This window comes from Dendroctonus ponderosae, unplaced genomic scaffold (genome assembly GCF_020466585.1).
Source record: "Dendroctonus ponderosae isolate FM_Combo_2020 unplaced genomic scaffold, Dpon_F_20191213v2 Dpon_F_20191213_39, whole genome shotgun sequence".
Lineage (NCBI taxonomy): Eukaryota > Metazoa > Arthropoda > Insecta > Coleoptera > Curculionidae > Dendroctonus > Dendroctonus ponderosae.
In genome coordinates, this window is record NW_026018601.1 from 58,240 (window position 1) to 86,017 (window position 27,778).

The window sequence follows — 27,778 nt, forward strand, 5'->3', positions numbered from 1 at the left end:
CTTCAATTCATTTTGCGGCTTCAATCAAAGATGTTGGTACTAAGTAAATTGTGAATAAAACACAAATATAATTTTCATAAAGCAAAAGTTGTTTATTTTCGGAGTTGGTTCATTATTTAATAAATAAGGTACAAAAGAATACAATTGTTGTTACGAGTTCAACAATAACTAACTGAATAGTTGTCGTCCATTTGAACACAATTAATATGCAAACAGGCAGTTTTAAAGCAAAGCCCCAAATATAAGCATAAAATTCATGAATTCTATATTTCTAATATAATATCTCGAACATATATTATAAATAATCTTTACTTAAGACACTTGAATATATATTTAAAGCCTAAGCCAACAATAATACGAATACACTTCTAAATGTGTCGCATAAATATTTTTAAGCGTTAAAGAATACGAGTGCACTAATTTTGGAACAAAGTGCGGGTAAAATCTATATAGTCCATGGCTCCCGCGATGGGACGCTCTGTTTTTGGCTCCAGATAAGGTTTCATTCTGGCTATGCAGTAATCGGCCATTTCCTTCGTAAGATTCTGAAAAGGACATTTTATTTCAAAAGTGGGAATATTATATGTTAAGTTGTCTTGTGATAGAAAGAAAAAATTGTTTTTATAGACGAATATTTGTTTTTTCAGCAATTGCAGAATAATTAAAATTGCAAGATTACTAAATACGTTGGGTCGTTACTTTTTTAAAAATCATATTACATTCATTTTAATTCAACTGCAATATATTTAATAAGCCGCACCAACAAAAAATCACGACTTCAAGAGAAAAATCCATAATTGCCCTGATTACTTTTCACCATGCTAAATGAATTCATCTCATTAATTGAATAAATACAGTCATTTTTTTACCTTTAACTCAGGTCAATTAAATCAGCAACAAATAATGCTTAGAATACTTACGGCGTATAATTCTTCCTTTGTCACATAAGGACGATCTCCGGCAGTAATCGCGCGGAAGGCCTTTTCTATTTCTTCAGAACTCTGTACGTTTTCAGTTTCCTTACTGATCATGAAGGCCATGTATTCTTGCAGAGATACATATCCATCTCTGTTCGGATCCACTACATCTATAAAATAATTAAAAAAAATAGATTAAAATTATGTCCAAACGAATTTTTCAAAAGGTAAACTTACTTAAAATTGCGTCGAATTCTGGGTCCGGTTGTCCCTCTTCAACCATTGGCAAGTCGTAACCCAGAGCTCGCAGACAACTCTTGAATTCTTGATGGTTCAGTTTACCAGATTTCTCTTTGTCAAAGTGTTTGAACATCATTGAGAATTCTTTGAGAGCATCCTCACTAACTCCTGCAATCAATAGAAAAAGTCAAATTACTTCACTACATGCAATTTTATTTAAATTACCTGATTGGTTTCTTGCTTGTATCTGTTGTTCCAAATTATGTTGCATTCTCATTCCCAGTTGATCGAGCTGATCCCATTGTTGTGCTAATCCTACAGTTGAATGTTCTGTGTATCTGTTGTCCAATATAAGGTGCTCTTCCAAAATCGCGCCTAGAAAATATGCAACAAATTAATTTCTTGTTTATAATATGAAAAATACTGATCTACCTAGGTCTTCAATTTTCTTCAAATCGGACCGGCGAGCTCTAACTTCAGCCGCCTTTCTTTTAGTGGCCTCCAATTGCTGTTCCAATGATCCAGAACCTTCCATCATTGAGGTTCTATAAAAATTAAAATATATTTATGCAGATTCCGAAAGGTAATAAATTCAATTAATAGACATGCAAATACATATTGCAATCAAATTAAGAGATGCCGTTAAAAACTGATGGAGCATTGTAAAACTGGAAAAAAGTTACAACAGGCGATTTTTAGTTAAAGCACTGAATAAAGCTGATCGAAAATAGATGCTGATAAAAATGGCCATAAAGTACGACATCAATGAATATTTACCCATTCCAGCCTAAAATCTGGAAACTAAAATAATAACTCATGTAAATACAATGCAACCACGTTCAAAATATCAATTGCCGGTTTTCTTAAATTACTCATTTATTGCTTGCCCAAACTACATGCACACCGTCCACATTCATTCAACTTCGGCGCCTATAAAACGTTAAAACAGATCTTCAACCTAGAATGTACTTACCGAGTCTCTGTCAACCATTGATGGAAAGCATTTGCGTGCTTAGCAAACTCCTTTCTCAGCTTATCATTCTCCTCTTGCCTCTGCGCTTCCTTGTCCAATTCTAAATCCCTTTCCCCAATAATTTTTTGGAGATTTCTCCAAGTTTCCTCTAGAGCTTCCATGTTGAACCAAGTGTACGGATTGGGGCCCACCTTAAATGACTTTATTTGGCGATCTAAAGCGGCCAGTGCATCAAAATCTGCTTGGGCGCTTGAAAGGGAAGCCTGAAAAACAAGGTAAAACATATTAGAAAACAGAAATAAATATGAACATCCAGAAAAACCTGTAAAAAGACTACTAGTTACCTGGAATTGGGCGTGCGCATCACGCAAAGCTCGAATTTCTTCAATAGAGTTGCATCTGACAGGATCGGTTAGATCTTCCTCAGCATTTTCAAACCATGAGTTGAAAGCAGAAGCTCTTTTAGCGAAGGTCAAGAATAATTCTTCAATTTGTTTGAACTGTTCCTGCATACCCAGAAGACGCTGTTTCCTAACGTCTGAGGCAGATAGCAAACTTTGCCACCTAAGAGAAGACGATAAACAATTTAATTACGTTCAGTTACGGAAAAAAAAATATTACCTAGCAATAACGTTAGCATGGCGTTGCACAATTGTGGCTGTCTGGTCGTGGTTTGACGCTACTAACTGGTCCTTCAAAGCTGTGATATTCTGAATGCCTTCATGTTCAAAGGCAGTTAAACCTGACAATTTACAAAGTTGGTTGAATAAGCAGCTCACTTTAATAAGAAGTAATTATCTTACCAGCGTCGAATGTTTCTTGCTTGGTAAGCAAAGTTTGAACTGAAGATAGATCTCGTCCATACTCGTCACTGTTCACGTGCGCATCCTTGACAATAAACAAATGCGTTTCAAACGATTTACTCTAGTGGAGACACGCGCTAGTTACCTTATCAGCAATCCAGCTCTCAACAACATCGGCTTTCCACATAAATTGTAGGTAAGCAGAGTTATCTACCAGTTTGGCCTTTCGTCTCGATGCCAGAGCAGCCAAATGGTCTAACTTGGTCTGCAGCTGTTGAATGCGTTGATTTATACTATCGGCGTGATGATTTCCAGCAGCAGCAAGTTGAGATCCTTCATCGGATATATTTTTGCATCGTCCCCTGCGAACAATACTTTTACTTTCTTGTCTGAGGTTTAAGTTCTTAGGTGTATAAATGCATAAGTATTCATATGTTGTCTTATTGATTCATATATAAGATGTAGAAAACATGAATGTATGGTAAATATCAACAATATTATAATTTGCATCTTTTTAAAATAAATTTTAATACAATTTCAATGCAAACCTGTGGGCTTGGAAGTCGGTTTCGAAGGCATCATGTTTCTTCAGCAACCCTTGAACGGCAGCCATTGAATCGCCATAATCCTCAACACTAAGAAGCTGCTGCTTCTCACTGATCCAGGCCTCTTCCTCTTCAACCTATGCAACAATCAAACATATTAAATTTCCCGACTTTAATGCGATCGTTTGAACAACATACCTTAGTAAGGAATTGCTGATAAGTCAAACTTTCGTCCAATTTTTGTCCTCTGGTGGCAGCAAATTGCTTCAATTCAGCCCAAGCCTGATTCAAAGCTTTCAATCGTTGCTCGATTTCTGGAACACCGAGATTGGAGACGTCCATGAGTTTTTCACCTGCTTCTTGAACTGCTTGAATGGCAGGTTCATGAGAGGCCAGTTCTGCTTCAAGACGCTTGTGCTTCTTCTTTAGATTCTGGACACCTACAAAAAGCAAACATTTATTAAGACAAAAAGACAACATTTTAATTGATTAACCTACCAGTTAAATCACGTCCATAATCATCGCTTCCTACTAGGAGCTTTTTCTCCTTGATCCAGGACTCTTCGTCAGCAATATCTCTAAAGAATTGGTGTAGAGTATTGGCCTCATTAAGCCTAGCTTGCCTATGAGCTGCCAAGTTCTTAATTCGTTCGTATCGTTCGTTGATCGACTGACGCTTTTCTTGAATGGATGCGGTATCGAATTGGCCAGATTCAATTAATGAATCGGCTTGGTCATTCATATCTGGAAGACAATTTTAAGAATAATAATAATCAGTGTTCCGTAAATAAACACCAACCTTTAATTCTATCTTCATGATGTTGAATGTCGGCTTCGACCAACTGATGTTTCTTCATGAGATTTTGCACTGAAGCTAAATCTCGTCCAGCATCTTCGCTGGTTAGCAAGCTTTCTACTTCACCAAGCCAGAAGTCCAAGTCCTTGACTGCGGCAATGTAAGTGCGCTGTTTGTTGGCTTCTTTCAATTTCATGGATTTTTCTACCGTTTTTTGGGTGAGGAATTCCCACTGATTGGCAATAGATTCAAGCCTAGACGTTGGAACAGACAATAGTAACAGTGTTATGAAAGAACGCGTCAAATTCTACCTCTTTCTGACGGCTTCTTCAGAACCCGCACATTGTTTCTTATCAATCAAATTACCACCATTAGCAAGAACACTCTGTATACGATCAGCATTAGCTGCCAGTTCAGCCTCGAAGGCTTGATGTTTCTGATGCTTTGATTGAATATTAGCTGGGTCCTGAAAGTAAAATATTTATAATTAAAACGTAGTCCTGAAATCAATTTTATATTTACCTTGTAGCTTTCTTCAGTAGCCAATTGCAGTTTTTCGGCGATCCAGTTCTCGATTTCATCGGCATCTCTGGAGAATTGCTGTAAAGTTTGGCTTTCTCCCAATTTTGAACGTTTTTCGATAAGAGCATCTTTCAGATGGTGCCATCTCTCCAGGACTTGATTACGTTTGTCATTAATCGGTTTCGAAGCATAATGTTGTCTGGCAATAAGTTGATCAGCCAATGTTTGCAAAGTGCCGATCTTCTCTTCGTGCGCATTAATGGCTTTGTCAAAGTCTTCGTGCTTCTTAATCAAAGCCTCCACGTTATCACCATTGGAATCAACTTCGTCAGACGCTAAGAATGCTTCTCGGTCGCTCATCCAATTTTCAGCTTGTTCACAATCCCTGAAAAAAAATATTTGTACATTTAAACAAATAATTGATAATTTAATTAGTCAATCCATCGAATCAAATCTCAGCAAATACAAATTTGATCGATAAAAGTAGATGCCTTTTTTTTACCTATAGAATAGATTTAATTCCAGATTTTGGTCCAGAAGCAGCCTACGGTCGATCCACGCTTTTTCAAGGTCGGCACGAGCCTGATTAAGTTGTTCTAGCTTCTCTTGAATTTCCGGAGAGGCGTAATGATTGGAGTTCAGCAACTGTTGACCGAATTGTTCCAAAGCGAGGAAAGTACCACCTCTCGCATCAATTTCTGTACGATGTTCCTGGTTGTTCAAAAATTACCGGTTGAAATGTAACAAAGATTAGTCACATATAAATGTTAGGACATATTTACATATTTGTTCTAAAAAGCCTTGAGTTTCAGAAAGGAAGTTTTTAATGTCATGTCAATATTTGAGGGTGTGATTTTGCAGGTCATATTATAAAGAAATTTACACTAGAAAGACAATTTAATTCCTTTTAAATTTTTAATTCTTTAATTACATATTTTAGTTATTTAAAATGTTGAGAAATATATTTTTTTGTTTTCAAGTTGTGTAGGTACTTAGATTAAGTTAAGAAAATATGTAGCCAAGGAGCGATTGTGATTTGCCACAAGAGAAATTACTTATTAAATTAAGCAAATAACTTGATTCCAGTAGAACCAGATAAAAAATCCAAATCGACAAGCATTTGATTATGACTTAAAATCAACCTGTATATTACAGACACATACTTTAATATACATTCCTTCACCATAAGCTAATGTGGAAGTTAGAAGAATGTGCTGTCCAACACCACATTTGTGCTCTATATGGGTAGACAAAGCAACTATTTTTCTATAACCCACCAAAAGCCAATATTACAATTTGCTAGTTCATTCGCTTATTTTCGCAGCGTTCGTTATAAATCACTGTAATATTTATTTATTTAATTGCTTCATGAATTATATTAAATAGTGATGGAGTCTCCAAAATGGATCTGTAGTTATAAAAAACAATTTCTAGACTAAATAACTTCAGAATTATATGAAAATTACAATTGGATTACTTATTTCAGCAACTACATTTTGATTTAACACTTGCGGGGTTATAGAAAACAGCTCACACAAATTAGAATATTTATCAAGAAATATAAAAGTAAAAAAATCTTTGTTAATTTTTAAATCAACAGGAAACCCTTTCTGTACTACGATATAAACAAAGATTTTTCTTTCATATTAGTAAAGTTATACACTGGACGAGGTTTTTGATAGGATTCTACCTGTGGATATCCATAGCGTGCGTCAATTTCCGCCTTGTAGTTCTATATCAACCCGTAAAAAACACAAAATCAGACACAAAAGGCACAACAAAACATTTCAGTCTCTACAAATAATAAAGCTCAAGTCTCTGGTCAGAAAAGGATTTTCTCAAGTTTAAATTATATTTTTGAAAACACCGAATTGTCTTCCCATTTTAACAACACACAAAGCAAATAACTTAACAACTCTTACCTGGTGTCGTTCAATCAGGGCTTCTGCCCCAGTTACATCATTAGCAAGCTCTTCAGAACTTACTAATCCCAGCATAGAGTTGATCCAAGCCAATAAATCGCGGTGGTCATTAAGGAACCTTTGGAGGTCATATGAATCCAACAGTTTTTCTTTGCGGGAATTGGCTTTTGCAGTTAGTTGAGTCCACAGCTCGGTAATTTCTCTTTGCTTTTGCAGAGTCTGTTCCGCTTGTTCAGGGTGAGACTGTTTCAACCTGTTGCCTTGCTCATCTAGCTGTTTAATCTATAAAACGAAAGGAATTCTGTAACAATAGGCCGAATTTTTTTTCATTCTTACCTTATCTCCCAATGCAGCCAAATCTCGCTCTAAACCTTCGTGCTTACGTTGTAAAGCTTGAACACTACGCAAGTCCTTTCCAAGGTCGTCATTATTAAGTGCTTCATCTTTTTCTTGAATCCAGTCCTTAGTTTCATCGACATCACGATGGAACCTAAATAATTGCAGTTAAAAAGTTTAGTTGGCATTTTTTAAATATGCATTTAGTCACCTTTGAACTTCGTGGGCAGATCCCAATTGGCTGGCTCTCTCCGCGGTCAATTGTTGCAAACTGGTCCATTTCGTGTTCAAGTCTTCCATTTGAGTTCGGATTTTAAGAGCGGCCTCAGTTTGGCCTAAGGACACTAGCTGCATAGCAATTTCGTTCATTTCCGCCAAACGGACCTCGTTGGCCTTTAGATCGGTTTGGAAATCGTCGAATTTCTTTTGGAGGACTTCAACCTAAGGCAGAAACAGAAACACGTATTTTTGAGCTGAAAATATAACCAAACAACCTACTTGTTCTAAATCTTCTCCAACATCTTCCACTTGTGCGTGCATTTCCTTGTCCTTGATCCAATTTGCCAATTCGGCGGCTTCTCTTACCAGAACGTATGCTTTCACAGTTTCGTTGAGTTTTTCTTGGCGTTCACGAGCTAGAGACAAGAGTCTAAAAAAAATGGTTGTATTTGATTTGTTAAAAATCACTAAATCGAACTAGTCGAACCTGTCGTATTGTGTGTTAATTTGATGTTGTCGTGCAGAAATCGAGCTGTTTTCAATCAGATTTTGTTGAGATGCAGTTAATCCTGCTTCTACTTTCTTCACATAAGCAGCAGGGACGAACCCTTGGCGGTCATGAATTTCCACTTTCCACCAATCCTGCACCGAAAATGCGAAAAATAAAATGTTTTCATAATAAATAGCACATTTAACTAACCTTATTATTAGAGTTGAGAAGATGCAGAAGATCTCCTTTCTTCATAGACACTTCTCTTGCTGATTTTTCGGTGTAGTCATACAAAGCTTGCACTGTTTCCCTTCCAGTTACGTCAACTACTGGCGGTTCCTGTTGCTATAAAACACAAAATTTTTTTAGTATCTACCATTATTCTTTTCAAAGCTATTACCCTGCAGTTTCTGGCTTGTTCTTTCAGGGATTCAATGGTGTTTCCAAAAGCGATCAAGTCACTCATCAATGCTTCGTGTTTCTTCAAGAGCGCTTCTGATGAATCTTCATCCTTGCCTATGTAAAAAAATTAATAAAAGATACAAGAAAATGTTATTTATTTACCATAGTCTGTGTTGGCAACAATGGGTTCTTTCTCCTTCATCCATGATTCGGCTTCGTTGGCGTCCGCATAATATTGATGGGCTTGAAGGGAGTCTTCTAAATCTTGTTTGCGTTGCTGCGATTTTTCCTTAAGATGTTCCCAGTGGTCACTCAACGCAGTCACTCTGAAATAATCATATAACGTAATACTATAGAAATATTAATTGATTTGATCTTACCTATTTCTGATTTCATCACTTGCAAAATGCTCGTCTTCAGTCATTTGTCTACCAGCTTCAACAACCGCAGTAATACGAGCATCATGATTATTAATTTCCGCTAAAACAGCTTGGTGTTTTTTGATGAGGTTTTGCACCCCAATTAAGTCGCGACCTCGGTTAGTTGATGCTGCGATTGGTTCTTTTTCACGAATCCACGATTCTTCATCTTCAATGTCTCGAAACAGTTGTTGCACCTTTTCACAAATTATTTATTTTCAAATTTAATGCCGGTTTGAATAGAGCGACAACACTTACTTGTAGAGAGTCCAAGAGTCGTTGCTTTCGAATAGCCATGGGCGTTTGCAAAGCGGCATATCTGTCAGTAAGAACTTTCTGCTTGTGAGCAATGTTATCAGCATCAAAATGACCTCTTTCAACGAATTGGGTTGCTGCAGATGTAATGCCTTCAATTCTATCTTGGTGAGATGCAACGTCGGATTCTGGAAACAAAATTTCATTCAATTCGAAATTCTCGTTGATTACATTATTCTGTGATGAAAAAATATGTTAGCACCAGCTAATAATCGAAACTTTGACGATTCATTTCTCTAAATAAACCTTGACTTTGGCTTTTTTGCTTCTAACACCTTTAAGAACACTAAATATGTTGTGATAAATTATTTAAAACATACCCAATAAAGCGTGCTTCTTCTGCAAATTTTGCACACTGGTAAGGTCCTTTCCATAGTCTTCAGACATCAATTGTCCTTCAATTTCACTCAACCACAATTCAATGTCCTCAATAGTTCTGTTGAATTGTTGTTGTTGGCTGGCTTCTTGTAGTTTGGAGTTTTTCTTGTCAGTCGCTTGCACCAGTGTTTCCCAAAGTTGCACAATCTCTTCCATACGGGATTGGATTCTGGGAGCTGCATAATGATTGTCTTCTACAAGCTCTTCGCCTGTTTTAGTTATTGCTTCCATTCTGCTCTTGTTAGCGTTCAATTCTTGTTCAAAGTTTTGATGTTTCTGCACTTTGCCGCCCAAGTTGGTGGGATCCAAATAACTTTCGTCCAAAGCAAACTTCAGTTTCTCGTTTATCCACCCTAAACAGATACGCATTTTGTTTTATTGTGTTAGTTAACGGGTGAAGCTTACCTTTGGTTTCATCACAATCGCGTTCGAATTGTTGTAGTTTATATGCGTCCTCTAGAAGTTCCCTACGACGGCTAGATTTCTCTTTCAAAGCCTTCCTGCGCTCCAAAAGCATGGCTCGACGTTGAGCAACATCGTCAGCGGCATAATGTTCGCCGTCAATTAATTTTGTAGCAAACTCATCCAAAGCTTTGATTTTTTCTTCTTGTGCTGCCAAGCTTTTTTCGAAATCTTCATGCTTTTTGATCAAAGCTTCAACTGAGTCAAGGGAATCGCCCAGATCTTCATTGGCCAGAAACGCTTCCTGTTTCGCCATCCAAGTATCAGCCTGTTCAGTATCACGATAGAAGTACTGTAAATCCATGCATTGTTCGTACAAAATACGTCTCTCATCCCAAAGTGCAATTAGGGATCGTTTATCGGATTCCAAGCTGGAAAGCTTTTCTTTGACTTCGTCGCTAGCATAATGTCCTTTCTCCAGAAGATTTAAGCCAGCGGCAATAGTGGAAGCAAAACTATCTTCTCTAGCATCAATTTCGCCTCTGTGCTCTTGATGGCGTTCCAATAAGGATTCAGCCCCTGCCACATCTTTAGCCAATTCATCTGCCGAAATTATGGCTTTCATGTCGTTAATCCATGAAACAAGGTCTCTGAAATCGGCGAGAAAACGGTGCAGAGCGTATGACTCTTCGAGTCGTTCGCGACGTTCTTTAGCTTTGGCAGTTAAACTTTGCCAGTAGTCTTCAATTTCAGATCGCTTGGCTTCGATCTGCTCGGCATGGTCACCGTGAATTGCACAGAGCCTAAAACAAAAAGTAATTTTCACCTGATTGCCCAAGAGTGACTTTCCAGTTCAAAATACCTCTCAGCTTCCTTGCCCAAAGTCAAAACTTTATCTTCTAAAGCAGCCAAATCCCTCTCCACGCCTTCGTGTTTTCTTTGAAGGGCTTGCACACTTGCTAGATCTCTGCCATAATCGTCGGATGATAGGACTACGTCTTTTTCAGAGATCCAAGCAACCTATAAATGGCAAAAAAAACATTTAGGTTTTTTGGACTTTTAGAATGATACACTTACTGTTTCATCAGCATCTCTGTTAAATCTCTGAATCTCATGAGCGCCGTACAATTTGTCTTGACGCAGCATAGACAGCTGCCTCAATCTTTGCCAGGCACTATTCAGTTCGTCTTTTCTGCTGGTAATTTGATCCCTTTCGGGATGACCGTCTTGCAGAAGTTTGTCGGCCAATTCATTGACTTCAGTGACACGATATTCCTATTAATGACATTTTTAATTGCATAGTTATTGCAAATTATTCAGTAATCGAGCTACCTGAGAAGCCATGTCCTTTTGAAACTCATCAAATTTGCGCTGCAAAACTTCCACATGTTCCAGATCATGGCCGAACTCTTCAGTAGATAGAAATGCACTCTTTTCATTGATCCAAAACATCACTTCATCGTAGTGCCTGTGAGCAAAAATCCGTGTTATTTATAGACGTAACATTTTCAGGCTCTCCAAGCGCACCTGATAAACTGCACTAAAACCAGAGCTTGCTGCAGTTTCATTCCCTTCTCTGCGAGCTTGGATAACAATTTCTCCCATAAACGGTGAAGCTCCTCAAGTCGTCGGCGAATAGTTTCCGATTCATAATGGTTCTGATTGATCATTTCGCGTCCAGTGTTGTCCAGCACAACAATCGCATTGCTGTGCGCTGAAACTTCAGCCTAAAACACCAAACGCTATGTAGTCAACAGATACTATGTAGTTCCTATTATGTATTCCTACCTCAAAAGCTTGATGCTTTTGGATCTTTGCCTGCAAATTGGTCGGGTCTTTGTAGCTCTCGTCAGAAGCAGCTTGAAGTTTTTCCAAAATCCATGATTCCAACTCGTCAGCATCTCGTTTGAAATATTGGAATCGCCTGAATAGATACACTTGTTGATATGGCACTTAAATTGCTTATGTAATAGGCTCTTTACCTAGAATCCTCTAGCTTTTCTCTCTTCGCTCTAGCATCAGCCTTAAAGTTGTCGTATCGAGTCAATACTTGTTGACGCCTCTCTTGAATGTCCTCAGCAGTTTCGAGGATTTTTACCTCTTTCGGAGGAGGAATTTGATCCATGGTGATGCTTTGTAACTCAGCGAACTACCGGTTTTAATCGTATTCTGTTAAAAAAAGTCACTTAATTGATGTTTAGTTAATTTTCATTGTATGCTGCAAAACGTTAAAGCCTAAAGAAAAGTTGATAATTTAGTGAATAGAAAAAAGAAATGATAACTGATTTAAAAATGTGTAACTTGGCCCACCTTAAGATATTTCTTTAATGAGGTTATTTCGGGCTGTAACCTACCCGAATTACTGCTTATACAGTTAAGTTGCCAGGCTTAAGTACGTTTATCATATTTGTCATAGCCTCTGTCAAATTTTTATCAATTTAATGATTCGAATATTTATCTATCTTTATCTAAGAACATAACAGATTGGTTTTGCAATCGCCATTGAAGTGTTTTCCAAAATTTCATGTACACCTTTATGGATTACTCACTTATACATTCAATTATTTCCTCTAATACAACTGATTATTACAATTGTTAGATTGTCCTTTCAAAATTTATGATGAATATTTCCATAAAAGGTTCTAAGCAATTAAAACCCCAAAATATTCAGAAGACGCAGATTGTTCTACAGCAGAAAACGAGACAGTTATCACAGACATATATAAATGGGACAGTTATTATCAGTTAGACTGATAATTGGAACTGTTAACAACTAAATAGTTTTCTTAAAATTTAAATTAACAATTAAAGTATATTCAACTTTTGAATACAACGTGCAGTCTTACATGTAAACGTTTGTGGATTTTAATTTATCATTTTAATGCAATTTCTTTTTACTATGTACATAGCTAATTTCACCGCCACACTTTATTGGATAATACAAATGTGGTTCTTTCACCAACTGTAAATGTAATCGTACTTTCAGCTAGAAAAACTGTTTCGTTACTAGCGGATATCAAATACCCTGATGATGCTGAAATAAATCTAAAAAACGATGACAGCTAAAATAGTTAACGCCGTATGATTTAAATCCTACTTTTAATAATACCTATATTAAAAAATAGAGTTAGATTTTGCACAATTATCCAAGGCTCGTCTGCGTTTAATTCTGCAGTGGGCATTGCGCCAAGAACCGCATTATGTTCAAATGACATACAGGTATAATCAATAAATAATTATTTCTTGTAAATAACGTTTAAAAACAGTATTCTTAATCAATCAGTAACAAACCAAACAAAGTCATTTTTATTCAACTTCAATATTGTAATGTACTGTTAATTAATAAAAAATTAGCTCGCTTTCACCAGACGGGAAAGCAGGCAGAGCGTAACACAATGGCCACAAGTTTATGTGAACTGATGCATCAAATAAATCTCGCATCAATTTTTGAGCCGAATTACGAACAGTTTAGTACGAATTTATAACATATTTATGGCATTATTAACAAATATGTGTATAATTTATTTAAAAATTTATTATACAAAAATATAAATTAAAAAAGAACCTCATTTTTCCAACTTCTTAGTTCAGTTACCGATCATAACAAAACTATTTTTCTTATTTTCCGAGTCTTAATCGTTGGGACGCCACATTTCTAAATATAACTAACACTTTAGCTAATCTTGTGAATGATACGGAGAATTATATTTATTATATCGTTGATTTAACGATGAGATGGTATTGATAATTGAAACAAGTTTTTGCTTTTTAATTTTCAGGAATTTTATTTTGTTCCTGTGCATAAAAAGTCTCATAAACATTACCGGTGATATACATAGACAAAAACAATAAAAATAGATAACAATAGACCAAAAAAGGGTAGAAACTTAGCATCAAGCGAAACGAAACTTGAGATTAAAAAACACCTTAATTAAATGAACGGTTTCGTAAATAGGCAACAAGAAAAGTTGCAAAATAGAAAACCATGATGTAACTATGTGAACATATAAAAGAAGACAATCTCATGACCGGTTTAGTATTTCCTCAACAAAAAAATTAAAGATAATTGACTTTGTACTGTCTTTGCACAGGTCAATAATAATCCTTTTGATTCATTCAGAAATCAGTACGTTTATTACTTAATTAATAAAAATACGTAAGTCTAATACGTAGAATTGTTTCTTATAAAAGAATAAAAAATCATAAATTAACAAAAATATGAGATTCAGGATGGAGATAAATTATTTTTGTGCAGATCGTCCGGCTTTGATATACCTAAGTATGTATAAAGAATATATATAATAAAAACATATTCATTTTAAACAAAAATGAATGTTTATTTTTTTTTAAATTGAAGACTGTGCTTTCCGCGGGGCCAATTTTAAACAGCCCCAAGTAGAAAACAATAATTTCAATCAAAATAAAACTAAATTAAAAAGAGTATGAAGCAGTAAATCGCAGTTTTATTACTTTAAAGTGGAACTGGCAGATTACATTTCTGATCTTCTAATACATATTTTCAGATACAGCGTCTTCTGTTCAATAAGACATATTTTAAAATCGTTTGGCTAAATACAGTTAGAACCAATTTAAACCGTGACATAATATAAGTGCTATGACCTCATGTTTCACTGGTTTAGTTCGGTATTGCACAACAAGTAACCATCCAGCGATATAAATGTGGAATAAACCGAACTTTATTCCATGTTTGGCCTAGAACTGCATAGATCAATAACAGCAAACATTTGCATTGTATTTCGGACACAGGACATAGACCTGAAGGCGACAGAATATTTAATTTAGATTCAGAGCACCCTGTTTCCTTCTATATTCCAAGTAGCAATAGGTTGTCAATAAAGATATATTTTTGCTATTAGATGCTGTTAAGGTTGGAAACAAAACTCAGACATCAACGCTACTTAATTATGTATCATAAATTAAAGAAACATTAAAAATAGAATAGCAATTTACCAAGGATTTAAATAATGTCGATTGCTAGGTGTGGTAAAACCTACTTTTATCAAATAGAAATATTACTATGTGCAAATAGCTTACCCTAGTGTTAAGTTGTTTGCACACTATATAGCACCTTTAATGAATGGAAAATTGATCAAAATTCGAATTATGTTTATAAATTTGTCTCCAAAAATTCACCGCACCCAATACTTGTCAGACGACGTCAGATATTTCCTGTCAGTGTCAAATTACGGAATTGTCTAACCAGCTCACTCTGTACACAACGTACGAAGTTGGCCCACTTAAGATAGATATATTGAATTTCAATAAGCCAGAAAAAAACAGAGATATAAAAATACGCTGTAACTTAATCATACTCAAAGAAAACCGCTTTTTGCGCCATCTACGGATTATTTATTTTACATAAACCGTTACAGGTTTCCAAACAAACCAAAATATTGCACGTTTAGAGGTGTTCTGTGTGGTGGCCGCTGCTAACGTCACCTTTACGTCTATTCATCTGTCAAAATTCACAAAAATAAACACCATCACACTAATGGCATTATAAATCAAGATTTTGTCGTTCGTTTCAGTTTAAATTCCAGTGACTTTTACTCCCAACAAATCATATACATCTACAACATTAAGAAATCAGTTTTTTCTTCGAGTGAATTAAGCTAATTTGGACACAAAACGTTTAATTATCAGCCCGTTGCGTCATGTCAAGTTGAGACCTTGATCAACTTGAAGGACTACGTGTTTGAAAACATACGATTTTCATAGTTTTAATTTAAACAAATTCAATTGACTTGCCGAGTCTTATTTCAAGATGTCTAGTGTTCGGTGCAGTTTGGCCACAGCCGGAAAATATGCTTTTGTAGCCAGAAATTCAAAGTTCCAACAAGGTTAGTCCAAAATACACCTAGTATATTTTAATTGCGCTTTAATTTGCTTGTATTTTTTTGTAAACAGCTTGAACACCTTGTTGGTGATCGTGACGATTAATGTTATTATTGTAATGTTTGGCACAGTGGATCTCAAATTAGTAGTATTATATTTACTATTTTAAAATCCCACTGAAACCTTAAATGTTGTCTGGGAAATATTTACATGCTATTAACATATTTATGCAATCAAGGTGAACTAGCCTAAAGTATTATATAAAATGCACGTAAGAACCGCCACAACAGAAATGATCTCATATGAAACAAACAAAACTGTCTTTATTTTGTCAAACATTTATTTACCTACTTTATCTGAAAAAGTGAAAATATAAATTTTCTTAAGCCATATGATAAAATATTAAATGTTCTCTAAAAACAGGTTTTTTTATAATCTGAGCCTTGACACTAAACGCTATTCAGGACCAATGCCACTAATATTATGAAAACACGTTTCTGATCTGTGAATGCTAATTTACTGTGCGAATTCAGCACTTGGTGATAATTTGCCTAAATTTTAACAAATTTTTTATTTTAAGTTTAGTTAAGTTAAAAAACTTTCAAAAAGTATTTGGTAGCAAGTGCAACATACGTGCAATCTTTTATACAATTTGATTACTGTTGAATCTACTTTTATACATCAATTTTCATTGGATATTGTTGCAAAAATGCAATCAAATCTTGTGGGTAAAGCTCATCTACACGCTGATGCGAGTTAGTAAGTATGACAGACCAACAATCACATGAATGAATAGTAGAGAAGATATGTAATAGACTAGAGAAGATTACAAGCAGACAAAAATTTCAACATTCAGGTACTCAAGTAATAAGAATCAACGTCATAAGAGAATTATTGATGATTTAGCATAGACCAGCTCAAGAAAGAGAACTTGAAACGTATTGTAATGGAAGCAGCAAGCTAGTGTAAAAGAAGAAAACTGCAAAGAGTTATCAGATCTAGAATTAAATTGGTCCAAGGAGCAAAATTTAAAAGGAAAACGCAAAAATATTGAAAAACTACAAACTTAATTCAGAACGCGCACAAGAACAGGCACACGAAACTGAATACAACACAGTATTTGTAGCCGAAAAAGAAAACTAATAAAACGAGTAGAGCAACAATTGAAAATTTGGGCGTAATATGCAATGTTCAAAAACGAAAGGAATTAATTTATCCCTGGGCGCACTCAAAGAGATAAATTACGAGTTTAACGAATCAATAAGTTAAATAAAACTGGCTTTTATCTTTTTATAGTTTTACATAGTTTTCAATACTGATTATGTTTGCTTTTAAAAGTCGAATATTCATTGGTTTGAATTTACCGTTGTTTATTATACTGACACACTTACTCATGCAATTACAGCTGAATAGGATTTTTCTATATCTACCTGTGGCGTAACTGTAATATTTCAGTGTAAGCAATTTATTCTGGCTCAATGAGAACGAATAATCTTCTTTCAAATCGAACTTATTCTTAATTATATATGCTTGTTTTCATGTACATCGAAAAATAGATTGCTCTTTGCAGATTAATTTTCTTCTTATTAGTAGTTAGACGTACATTCCAATACAGGAAAAAGTATGACATTGAAAAACCCGAAGCAATACTTATATGGTTTTACAGTTAATTGAAAAATATACACTAAATTTTCAAATTTATTCAAATAAATAAAAATGTAAGTATTAATATTGCAAAATTGTTAAAACAATGACATCTATTTCACATTGATAAACAGTGGGCTAACTGCAAGCTATATATAAAAAAGTGGAAATTTATAAAAATTGAAAATAATAACTTTAAAATTATCGTTTTCGTCAGTTTGGTTGACAGCCAAATACATTGTGTAATACTTTATTAGTGACGTGGAAATTAAAGTTCTTGGCATAATCAATGTTTTTGTTTATACCTATAGAGCGAGATGAAAACAGTTTATTTTTACGAGTCCGTGCTCAAAGTCAATAAGTGTTTATTGAATAAATTAAATGAGTAATCCATTAATTAATTAAATAATGAGAAATTGAGAAAAGTTGTTTAGTGTTATTCAACATCCTTTCAGATGTTCATGAAAACCGTTGGGCACAATATTGTTTCTATGATCAAAATATTAATATATCTAAATAATAGTTGGCATAGTAATTTGAAGTTAACTTAGCCTACGCTTAACAAACTAATTCAAATCAAGCGCGTATTTCTCAGCACATTAAAGCTGCAGCCAAACAATAATGTTTATACACTTCCAAAAAACTTCTCATATCAAAATAGTATACTAGTAATGAGCCGGTTTAAAAATAATGAGCTTGTGTTATGTGCCTGACCTTTCTCTCTGATATTTTTGAGACATTGGACTTGATACAACTTATTCGATCTCCTATTGATGCAACTGCTTCATTGTATGTTTGCTGTTATGATTTATATCATTGTTCTTTTTTATTTATTTTGGAGGAAATTTAACCCTTGACCGTATCTTTATTGCACTCGGAATTTACGTACACAACTTAAAGCAAGTTGAAATAATACAACCCCGAAAAATACTGATTTGATTTCTAAATACCTAATATTAATTAACGATAGCCAAAATATCTACTAATTATACCTACTAAAAATTAAAAAAAATAAATCTAGAGTATAAAAATACATATCGTGATTTCTCAGGTCTCTTGTCTGCCATATACTTAAAACAACAACTCCCAAGTAAAAACATATCCACTACTGCTGTACTTTCGAAAACTATTGGAGCTGGAGAACCGCCTACCAGCACTACTCAACCTCCAAGTAGTTCCACTGCCAGTGGAGGAGGAAATGGCAAAAACAAAAACACCCTCTCATGTCCGAAATGTGGCGATCCGTGTACGCATGTAGAGACTTTTGTTAGCTCTACGAGGTAAATAGATATCTATCTAGTTTAATTGTAAAGTATGGGATTTTCAACGTCAATTATCGACAACTTCTTTGGATTGATCTACAGTTTATTTCAGATTTGTAAAGTGCGAGAAATGCCACCATTTCTTTGTGGTACTGAGCGAGGTTGATAGCAAAAAGAAAGAGGGCGTAGACCTGAAGAATGGTCAATACAGGAAACCTCCACCACCGCCTAAGAAGATTTATGAGTACTTGAACAAACATGTGGTCGGGCAGGAATATGCCAAAAAGGTGTGCTTGACTAAGTAAAAAAACTGTATATATTAATATTTGCTAATTTGCTGCAGGTTTTATCTGTAGCAGTATACAATCATTACAAAAGGATATACAACAACACTCCCAATCAACTAGGTAACAGCAGACAGGATATGTCTGTGATGGAACAAGGACCTCATCAAAATATGACTCATCGAGGTAAAATATTTAGCTTTTTGAAAGTTTTTCAAAATGAGAACCACGCAAATTATAACTGTAATAGTTGCCCGTTTTTCTTTGTTTATGTAAAAAAATTCTGCATGGTTTCTGTTTTCACTATCAGTGTTTTTATTTTGTACAATAGATGTAACGCTTCTTCCTAAATTTGAAATCATGCTTTCTGAAACAGTTTTTTTATTTCATTTAACCGCAGATTTGCTCCATATAACAGGCATGGGGCAGGCTCCTATTGGGCTTAGTTTTAGTCCTACAGAGCCGCCCTACACCAAGACTACTTCGCAAAGCGCAATCGGCTCTGATATTTTGGACCGAACTACACATGAGCTGAAGTTGGAGAAGAGTAACATTTTACTGCTGGGCCCTACTGGATCGGGTAATTTTCTACATTTTTCAATCAAGTGCTTTCATTAATAATCTATTGTTCTAGGAAAAACCCTTTTAGCTCAGACTATTGCTCAGTGCCTAGATGTTCCTTTTGCCATTTGTGATTGTACAACTTTAACACAAGCCGGTTATGTAGGGGAGGATATTGAATCCGTTATTGGAAAGCTACTCCAAGGTGTTTAGTGAAATCGAATTTAATTGTTAATGGCTATTTAATAAAATGTTTGTTTCAGATGCTGGCTACAGTGTTGAGAAAGCACAAATTGGAATTGTGTTTCTTGATGAAGTAGATAAAATCGGAGCGGTGCCCGGCATACATCAATTAAGGTGAGATTTGTGAATTAGTCCTCAAACTAAACGACTTCAACGACACGAGTTGTTTTTATTTAGGGATGTTGGTGGTGAAGGTGTACAGCAAGGTATGCTAAAAATGTTGGAAGGCACTATAGTGAATGTTCCTGAAAGAAACTCGCCTCGGAAATTGCGTGGCGAAACTATTCAAGTTGATACTACGAATATTCTTTTTGTAGCTAGTGGAGCTTACAACGGTTTAGAAAGGTTGATTCAGAGGCGAAATAACGAAAATGTAAGTAAGGCTAGATGGATGAAAACTGGTTTTAATTGTCTTGATTTACAGTACTTAGGTTTCGGAGCGCCAGTCACAGCTGGACAGGGCAGACGAGCAGTAGCTCAAGAGGCTACTCTTCATTCATCAACCCAAAGTGCCGAGGAAGAAAATTTGGAAAAGGACCAGGCTTTAAGGCAGGTGCAAGCGCGAGATCTCATTGATTTCGGAATGATTCCGGTAACCATTAAGGGTTGATTCTCTTGACTGATAATAATTTGTTGTTCATTGAATGTCCAGGAGTTCGTCGGCAGGTTTCCAGTGTTGGTGCCTTTCCACTCCTTAGACCAGTCAATGTTGGTGAGAATATTGACGGAGCCGAATAACGCACTCATTCCCCAGTACCAGAGGCTATTGGCGATGGATCAGTGTCAGCTTTCGTTTACATCAGATGCTCTCAATGCGATAGCTTCTCAAGCTATGGACAGGAAAACGGGAGCAAGAGGATTGAGGGCAATAATGGTAAGTGGATGAATTTTGTTACTACTTTCGGTCGAAGATATGCAGCAACAACTGAAAATATAGGTAAAGCAAGTGAGTTTACTAATTATGAAATATACTAATTAAATTCATATTATTCCAGCTGCCTTCGCAATATTTTGTAATTTAAATAAAATGCCCAAATAAAAATTTTTAAAATCTCATTGTTTTCCACTCCTTTAGCTAAACCCGATTTTATAACTTACATTTTTTATATATATTTTTGTTCTAAAGCACTTATGATTTTCTTAAAACATTCCAAAATTACTGTTACATTTCTTTATGTTTCCCCTTGTTAGGGCTTATTGTGCGGACTGATGTGTTTATCAGCTTCAATAATGTTTTTGATTGCCACTGTTACTACATATTTGTTTTGTCATCTTATTTATTATTTTTATTGCGTGTATTTATTGTTTTTATCACAGTAGACTGAATAATTTAGCTTATTAATAATATATGAACTGTTTCATAGAAGATCATTATACAAAGAAAGGTTTAACATATTTGTTTTAAATATAAAAAGGCATTTTGGAAATATCAATATTTTACCATTTGACTGGGAAATGTTAAAGTATTTAGCTACTTATATATCTATACTATCAATTTATAATAATTTTTTTTATGTTGTTCAAGTAAAATTGAAAGAAAAATTGACAGTTTTAAATTAAAAATTGCTTGATATGCTTTGAACTTTGGCTCGAACAGTTATATTCGCACGTACAAGGTTTAATGTTATTTAGGAAACTTTGTTGTTGGAACCCATGTTTGAGGTGCCTGGAGCAGGTATTTCCGAAGTTCACGTAACTGATGAGTGCGTACGAGGAAAAAGCCAACCCACATACGTCAAATCGACTACCGAGGTAACAGAAGAAGATGAAATAAATGCTACTATTAGGCTAAAGCAATGATATTTTGGAGAGTTGCATATTTAAACATGAAATTGTATTTCGGCTTGTAAGTAGCAAGAATTAACATTTTGTTAAAAAAACGCTTGAAGTTTGATGTAAAATAATATCAGTGATCTACTTTTCAAGTTTATTGTATTCTACTATCAAATTTAATAGTATTGGAAAAATTAGGTAACCTGGGACACTGCCACTTAATGGTCTATAAAGCATGTCAATAAATTTTTACAGCTTCATCGTCAACATTATTTTTCCCCTATTATTAATTATGATAGTATTTAATTCGGTAATATGTCGGTGACGATAAAGAATTCTTTTTATTAGGGGTAAGCATTCTGTTGATAAACATTATTTTATTTAAAGCTTTATTTTAATAAAGTTAACGAAAATGCAAATAAAAACTGCGAAACTGTCTCAGAAGTCAGTTGTTATTATTGTGATGTTTCTAGTAGACTAAACTTTTCGGAGAAAAAGTTAATAAAAATAATTTAATTGTTATTGTAGTTTTATTTTGATCTTTAGATCTGCTGTAATCAATTGTGTATTGATTTCCAATGTGATCGATTCACATATGAATATGAGTTATATATAAATTCCTTGTTTGCTCATAGATTGATTGCTTAAAACCCTTTCTAGTCACATCCGGTGTAGGGTATAATTAAATTCTAAATTTAAAATTAAAAAATCGGAAATAAGTAAGTTACCTTGACAATAATGAATTTAATTTATCGTTTTATTAAAAATTATATTTGCTGAAAAAATAGTGTTCGAATACGCAAAAATATATTGCAATTGTATGGCTGTTTGGTTTATTTCTTTCTTCATTCTCGTGCTTTTTTAAAATGTAAGTGTTGTTACAACTTATTCTTCCGCAATGTAGAAACTTTTGATAACAATGTCAGTTTCAAACCTTTTGAGATCAAATTGAGTTCATAACTTTTTAGTGTTTTAATTGTTCATTTTTGTGGTTAATAATTTTACTAATATTTTTTTAAATTAAAAAAAATTGGGGAACCAATAAGCGAACCAATCTGTTTGACAACGTTTTGAAAAGTATTCCTCCATATGATACAGTAGAGAGAAGACAATAAATGTTTAAGTGAAAGTCGCTTGTAGCTTCTTAAGTAAAATAACTGCAAATCGAATTTTGCACGTCCCTTGTACAGCAATGCAACCTGTATCTGAAAAAGCACATGCTTTATACGAGTTTTACGGTACTTGCAGTGTGCGGTTGATAAGCAGCGGTACAAGTAAATACTTTAGTGTTTTTTTAAATCTTGTATTTTAGCTGGATATTCGACATTGTTTTAAGTGTACCAACTACGTTTCAGAATGGCAATTTTTAGTAATTAATTATTGCTACTGAATATTTAATTTCGTCGGGGTCACCTTAACAGGCGGATCGCATTGTGTTTTAGTGCTGAAAATTATTGATTGAGCTTATAGGTATGTTGTAAATGTTTTATATTTATTTAACAAAGTTAGCATTAGAGAAAATAGTGTAGGTAGTACCAAAATCCACAAAAATATGTGTTTTATTGTTTATTATTTGATATTTTATAAATAAAACAAATTCGCCATTTGCTTTCACATTATGTGATTTTATTAACCTTTAGCAGTTTGAGTAGCGAACATTTGTCTGGCCGAAAACCCGTTAGTGAAGAAAGCTTTACGGTTGGTAAGTGTATGGCATTCCAATGGGTTTTGCATTAAATCCGAAACATTTCTACAAAATTTACTTTAAAATAAAATAGAATTAGTAGTAGGAATTTTTGTACCATTAATAAGAATATGCAAGTGTTCTATCTATATCATGTATTAAGTTTCTTCTTCATGATATTAAAATAAATTAATTTGAATCAGTAGTCGTTACTTACAAATAATTTTTCACATTATTGTAATCACAAGTTGTATTATTATTATACATTTACTTTAAAATTTCAAACATAAACATTCACCAGAAACTCATTATAAAAGAAATATATTTTTTTGTTCAACATTTGTTAATGAGATTGTTTGTGATGTTCCTAAGTAATTCAAATTTTAAGGCGATATTTTTGTTTTTAAACTCCACAAGTTCACATAGTTTTAAAAATATTTATACCCATTTAATTTATTAAAATAATAGTAGTAAGCAGTAAAACTCTGTATTTCTTATCAAAAAAGGCTATTGTCCTACATCCGTCTTTCTGTGCAATCAGAATATTTAGTTATAAAATTACAATTGTCACGAAGCGTTAATCGATTATTTAATCCTTGCATGGAACTCTATATTTTAAACAGTTACAGTCGGTATCTCGTTTTTCTTACTGGCAAACTCTTGCTGTTTGATTGCTTTAGATGTATTTTGAAATATTACGATATTGTATAAGATATATTATGCCAAATTTTAAAATATTACAACTTGAATAAGTTGCTGACCTTGTTTACAATCAGTCCGTTTTACACTGGTCAAAAAATCTTTAACTACTTCATCCGAAATAGACGAGTACACAAATGGGATATAAATTCAGTTTTTATTCAATTAATTATTAGAATACAATATAGGTCCTACGGGTACAGTAATAAAATCTACTCTATTTGTGAAAGTTTCTGGCTGTTTCTGAACTTGTTATTTGTTCGCGAGATTGTAGGCGTTTCAAATTGCTTGCTTTTGTGGGCTAATTTGGTCATAACTTTTGAAATACTTTTGGCACAGCACGATAATGTGAGTTTGCTTTATAAACTATATTCGAAAAATGCTGTGTTAAAAATACGAGGTGTTGAAATTAAAAATAATTATCAAAGTGTGTAGAATTGTGCAGGCGTTAACTGCGTTCAAAAAAGATGTTTTGCTATTTAAAATATCCTACCAGGTCTTCAAGTGAGAATTAACAAATTAAAGTTTTAATTTCTTTTGGCAGATTAAATAAATTCAACTTAGCGATTGAACAATTAAAATATCCTTATTTCATTATTTAAAAATTTCCAACCTTTGGTATGCAATTAGTTAATGTATTGGACTTTTTTGCTAAACATTGTTACTTATTACTTCGCATTTGTATATATAGTTTTATTTGCTTTTATAATGCTTTTAACAACTAGGTATAAGCAAACTCGTATTATTTTCGATTCTACGTGGGACTCAAAGCTTTAATAGTGGACGTGGACACTGGACGACGCTGTATAAGTGACCCTTAGAATCAGTTTGCTAAAACTATTTGCATAAGAAAAAAAATATTTCGCATTTCAGATCTCTGCCAAACATAATCGATTTCTTTAGTTCCATAAATGATTTTACTTACTTATGATTATAACGAATGAGGCCAATTTCAAATGAGGTCGCATTATCTGTAAAATTTGTGCTTAACTACTTAACGGAGAACATCTCATATAATTACACAATTGTATACAATAAATACATATATGTCTTAAAGTGAAATTATTATCTAAAAAAAAATATTTTTCCTTTTTTCTTAATCACCCAGACATTTTAATGCGCTAAAGAACAAGAATTAATCATTAAATATTTGAAAGTTATGTAGTCAATACATAAATATGCTTAATACGAATGTTGAACTTTCATTTTTATACAGTTTAAAAAAAGCGTATTTATCTTCGCGATAAGCATTGATAACCAGAAATAAATTTGCGAATAGAACAAATATATATAATGAGACTGCTCTTAATTAACTTTGTATAGCGGCATACGTAGTTCAACATGTATAGCAATTAATTGTCCCACTGTTAATATTATTAGTTCGATGTCTCCTCTGCGCAAACATTAAATCTTGTTTGCAAACGTGTTTTATTTTCATCTACGGAGTATGTTAACTGTGCGTACCCGAATATATCGCAGAATAATCCTTCTGTTAAATCCTGTTTTAATTTCAAGTTGCTAAGCAAATAAGGCAAACTGTACGTATTCATCAAATATAAGAACGGTATTTATTATTAATCTTTGCTTTGTTAATAATAATAGATAAAACATATATTATTTTCCCACTTACACACGAAAATAGTTTTAGCATTATCTTTAATGTGCATACCCATAAAATATTATTAAGTATATTTTTAGTTGTTCTATCAATCACCATGGACAAACCGACGATTTTTAGCAAGGGCAATGTTTCAACTGAAGGCAAGAACACCGACAATTTATTAAAAGAACAGAATTCTGAGGTAAATGATAATGTATACATATCATTCGCATTTCCTAAGTCATGCAACATCTGGCTGTATCCAAAAGCAACATAATCTGGTGGAAAATTGCCTGCTAATCTGTTTTCAAGAAAAAAGGGCGCTTTTAGTTGTCGATTAGCTTCTTGCGGATTAACAGGAATAATTATACTCTTTTGAGTAAATCGAAATATCCAAACTGCCGTCAGTGCAATCTGTTGTGAGCTATCGCCTAATTAAACATTAATGGTACAGAGTGTTTGGCAAAACAGACGCCAAGAAAATGTAATTGCTTTTACAATTTAGACATTTTCTCACTTCTTACATTTTCCAATTTGTATAAACTTGAAAAATAGTGTTGTTTTGTCTTGGGACTCAATCCAAATCATCAAGATTGCAGAATTTTGGAAATTGTGTCAGAAATTGTCTAACCTTACGGAGATCCCGTTTGATGAAAAGACGGGACGACCCAATTTTGATTGTCCTGCTACTCGCTTCTCCTCTGGACCGACTCTGGAATTGATAATATTAGAGTTTAGCCCTTATTTTCTTGTTTAGTAATGTTTTGCTTAACTCATATTAGTCTGTTTTTATTAAATTTAGTCTAGAAAAGTTTTTTTTTTAAGATCCGATCATAAATAACCCAGTCGACTTGCAACCTTCCATTCTGTTTCCTCAAGACCAATTTTATCTGCTTAATGTGAATCATACAAAATTTCAGTTAGCGAAACAATTTTTATTATTTATTTATTCTCCCAAATAGCTACTTCTATAGAGATTCAGAATTCTTATCGAAAAGTAGTTGAAAGCAATCACAAAATCATCATTTTTAGAAAATTTCTTCATCCACTTTGTAAAATTAGCTCAGTTCTGAAAATGTAGTTTTCAATAAGTGTAGAAACTGTTTTATTTGCGGTCGAGAATTTTTTTTGTGTGGTCGATATGGCCATTTAAAATAATTATTTAAAAAAAATGTTGATATGTGAACATTACCTCTAACTCATATTTTTGGTGTTAAAACTTTAAGCTGTATTTAAAAAAGAGCGCTTTTGGCTTATCGCGGAGCATAGGCGGCTTTTTATGTTTCAATTTAGGTGTCCGGCAATGTTTCCGATACAAATTCCATATATCAAAATTACAACAATTTGTTTATTTACTTTATCTGCAAACAATTGCGCAATTGTGTATTGCAATTGAGGTCCACATTTTATCATTAATTATTTTTATTCATCAGAATCATTATAACAATAATAAGTAAGTAATTAAATAACTTTCCATGGTTTATGTCGTATACATAACGTATTAACGCTAGAGTTTATGCGATACGTTTTTTATTTTTTACAGAATATGTTATATTTATTTAGCCTTCAATAACTCGAACTATTGCATATATCCAGATCCATAAACTATTTATTTAATTACTTTATGAATGTTTTAGGCTCCAATCCATCAAAATGGCAAATCATCCTCACAATTGGGAACTTTGGCTGATGGGCATCAACCTAAATTACCTTTGTACGCCAAGTCTTTGCGGGTTACCGTTTACCTGCTGATTAAAGTGCTAAATGTTGCTTATGCTCCTGTGTTTTTATATCGGATGTTTCAAACACGTAGTAAATGCTCTCCTGTAACTGATCCAATTTTGCGAATACCCGCTGTTGACTTGGCTAGAAAAATTCGAAGAAAAGAGGTACTCCATCGAAAACCCATCCATGTTGGTAACCTTCCGGTAAATTAATACATTCCAGCTATCTGCAGAAGAAGTCCTGAAAGCGTACATATCGAGAATCAACGAAGTAAATCCGATGCTTAACGCTATAGTAGAATCTAGGTTTGAAGAAGCTTTGGAAGATGCGAGACAAGTTGACGCCAAGGTTTCAGCGAATAACTTTTTGGAAGATGAAGCTGCAATTGAGCAAGATTATCCATTACTGGGTAAGTATTTGATGGGAGCACCAACAAAAATATATCTGCTATCTGCTCAACATGTGCTAAGCAAATATACATTTGCAAAAAAAACCCGCAAGTAAAATTTTAATCAACAAAAACAAATTATGAAGACTTTCTCTGAACTTATGTAGAGCTTGGTTGAATGAGTATTTGGTGAAAAGTCTCCATTCGTATTATTAATTATTAATTTTCCGTTTTTTCAAATTTTAATCGTTCAGAAGACAAATAATTATTAACCACAAAACATGCAGAGTCTGACACACAGATTAAGCTTTCTTGAAGCCTCCCCGTCTATGGGTTGGTAGGTTTATTTGCTACTCTTTCGGGCTACTTAAATTGTCCTT

The 27,778-nt window shown here is 34.0% G+C and overlaps 3 protein-coding genes across 11 annotated transcripts; 2 read left to right on the forward strand and 1 right to left on the reverse strand.

Moving 5' to 3' along the window:
- Positions 1-68: 68 nt before the first annotated feature.
- LOC125504101 (spectrin alpha chain-like) lies at positions 69-14,887 on the reverse strand. 7 transcript variants are annotated; one of them, XM_048665470.1, is made up of 38 exons: positions 14,735-14,887; positions 11,662-11,848; positions 11,468-11,603; positions 11,207-11,406; positions 11,012-11,147; positions 10,757-10,954; positions 10,542-10,699; positions 9,683-10,482; positions 9,220-9,630; positions 8,843-9,027; positions 8,546-8,781; positions 8,328-8,491; positions 8,164-8,279; positions 7,974-8,102; positions 7,761-7,915; positions 7,553-7,703; positions 7,266-7,495; positions 7,055-7,208; positions 6,719-7,000; positions 6,487-6,528; positions 5,299-5,507; positions 4,797-5,181; positions 4,586-4,740; positions 4,278-4,528; positions 3,977-4,222; positions 3,677-3,918; positions 3,482-3,615; positions 3,079-3,295; positions 2,934-3,018; positions 2,752-2,872; positions 2,475-2,694; positions 2,131-2,393; positions 1,935-1,958; positions 1,590-1,702; positions 1,383-1,532; positions 1,155-1,325; positions 921-1,087; positions 69-545 (listed from the first exon to the last, which is right to left on the reverse strand). In XM_048665470.1, the coding sequence occupies exons 2-38, from the start codon at positions 11,802-11,804 to the stop codon at positions 417-419; spliced, it is 7,308 nt and encodes a 2,435-aa protein (XP_048521427.1). In that variant the 5' UTR covers positions 11,805-11,848; positions 14,735-14,887; the 3' UTR covers positions 69-416. The 7 variants fall into 7 exon arrangements, with proteins under 7 accessions (XP_048521427.1, XP_048521424.1, XP_048521425.1 ...); XM_048665467.1 differs by having other exon boundaries at positions 7,974-8,108; XM_048665468.1 differs by lacking the exon at positions 14,735-14,887 and adding an exon at positions 11,990-12,074 and having other exon boundaries at positions 7,974-8,108.
- A 213-nt stretch (positions 14,888-15,100) lies between these two features.
- On the forward strand, positions 15,101-21,824 carry LOC125504102 (ATP-dependent Clp protease ATP-binding subunit clpX-like, mitochondrial). Of its 2 annotated transcripts, none has more exons than XM_048665474.1 (11): positions 15,101-15,540; positions 18,231-18,459; positions 18,554-18,728; positions 18,785-18,911; positions 19,126-19,305; positions 19,360-19,491; positions 19,550-19,643; positions 19,707-19,902; positions 19,954-20,121; positions 20,182-20,403; positions 21,162-21,824. In XM_048665474.1, the coding sequence occupies exons 1-11, from the start codon at positions 15,465-15,467 to the stop codon at positions 21,327-21,329; spliced, it is 1,767 nt and encodes a 588-aa protein (XP_048521431.1). In that variant the 5' UTR covers positions 15,101-15,464; the 3' UTR covers positions 21,330-21,824. The 2 variants fall into 2 exon arrangements, with proteins under 2 accessions (XP_048521431.1, XP_048521432.1); XM_048665475.1 differs by having other exon boundaries at positions 19,144-19,305.
- Positions 21,825-22,391: 567 nt separating this feature from the next.
- LOC125504100 (fatty-acid amide hydrolase 2-like) lies at positions 22,392-27,419 on the forward strand (the record flags this gene model as incomplete). Of its 2 annotated transcripts, none has more annotated exon segments than XM_048665466.1 (4): positions 22,392-22,772; positions 25,384-25,487; positions 26,923-27,174; positions 27,233-27,419. In XM_048665466.1, coding segments are annotated over 3 exon segments (526 nt in total), but the record flags the coding sequence as incomplete, so codon positions are not given.
- Positions 27,420-27,778: the final 359 nt, after the last annotated feature.

What these genes read in the sequence shown, in the direction of transcription:
- LOC125504102 (XM_048665474.1), top strand. Translation starts at nt 15,465, where the DNA reads ATGTCTAGTGTTCGGTGCAGTTTGGCCACAGCCGGAAAATATGCTTTT. An exon ending in TATTGGAAAGCTACTCCAAG is followed by an intron (nt 19,492 to 19,549) that starts GTGTTTAGTGAA and finishes TGTTTGTTTCAG; the next exon opens with ATGCTGGCTACAGTGTTGAG. An exon ending in GAGGATTGAGGGCAATAATG is followed by an intron (nt 20,404 to 21,161) that starts GTAAGTGGATGA and finishes AATGTTATTTAG; the next exon opens with GAAACTTTGTTGTTGGAACC.
- LOC125504101 (XM_048665467.1), bottom strand. Translation starts at nt 11,804, where the DNA reads ATGGATCAAATTCCTCCTCCGAAAGAGGTAAAAATCCTCGAAACTGCT. An exon ending in GAAGAAGCACGCTTTATTGG is followed by an intron (nt 9,028 to 9,219) that starts GTATGTTTTAAA and finishes TTTTGTTTCCAG; the next exon opens with AATCCGACGTTGCATCTCAC. An exon ending in GCAAGAAACATTCGACGCTG is followed by an intron (nt 2,873 to 2,933) that starts GTAAGATAATTA and finishes GTAAATTGTCAG; the next exon opens with GTTTAACTGCCTTTGAACAT.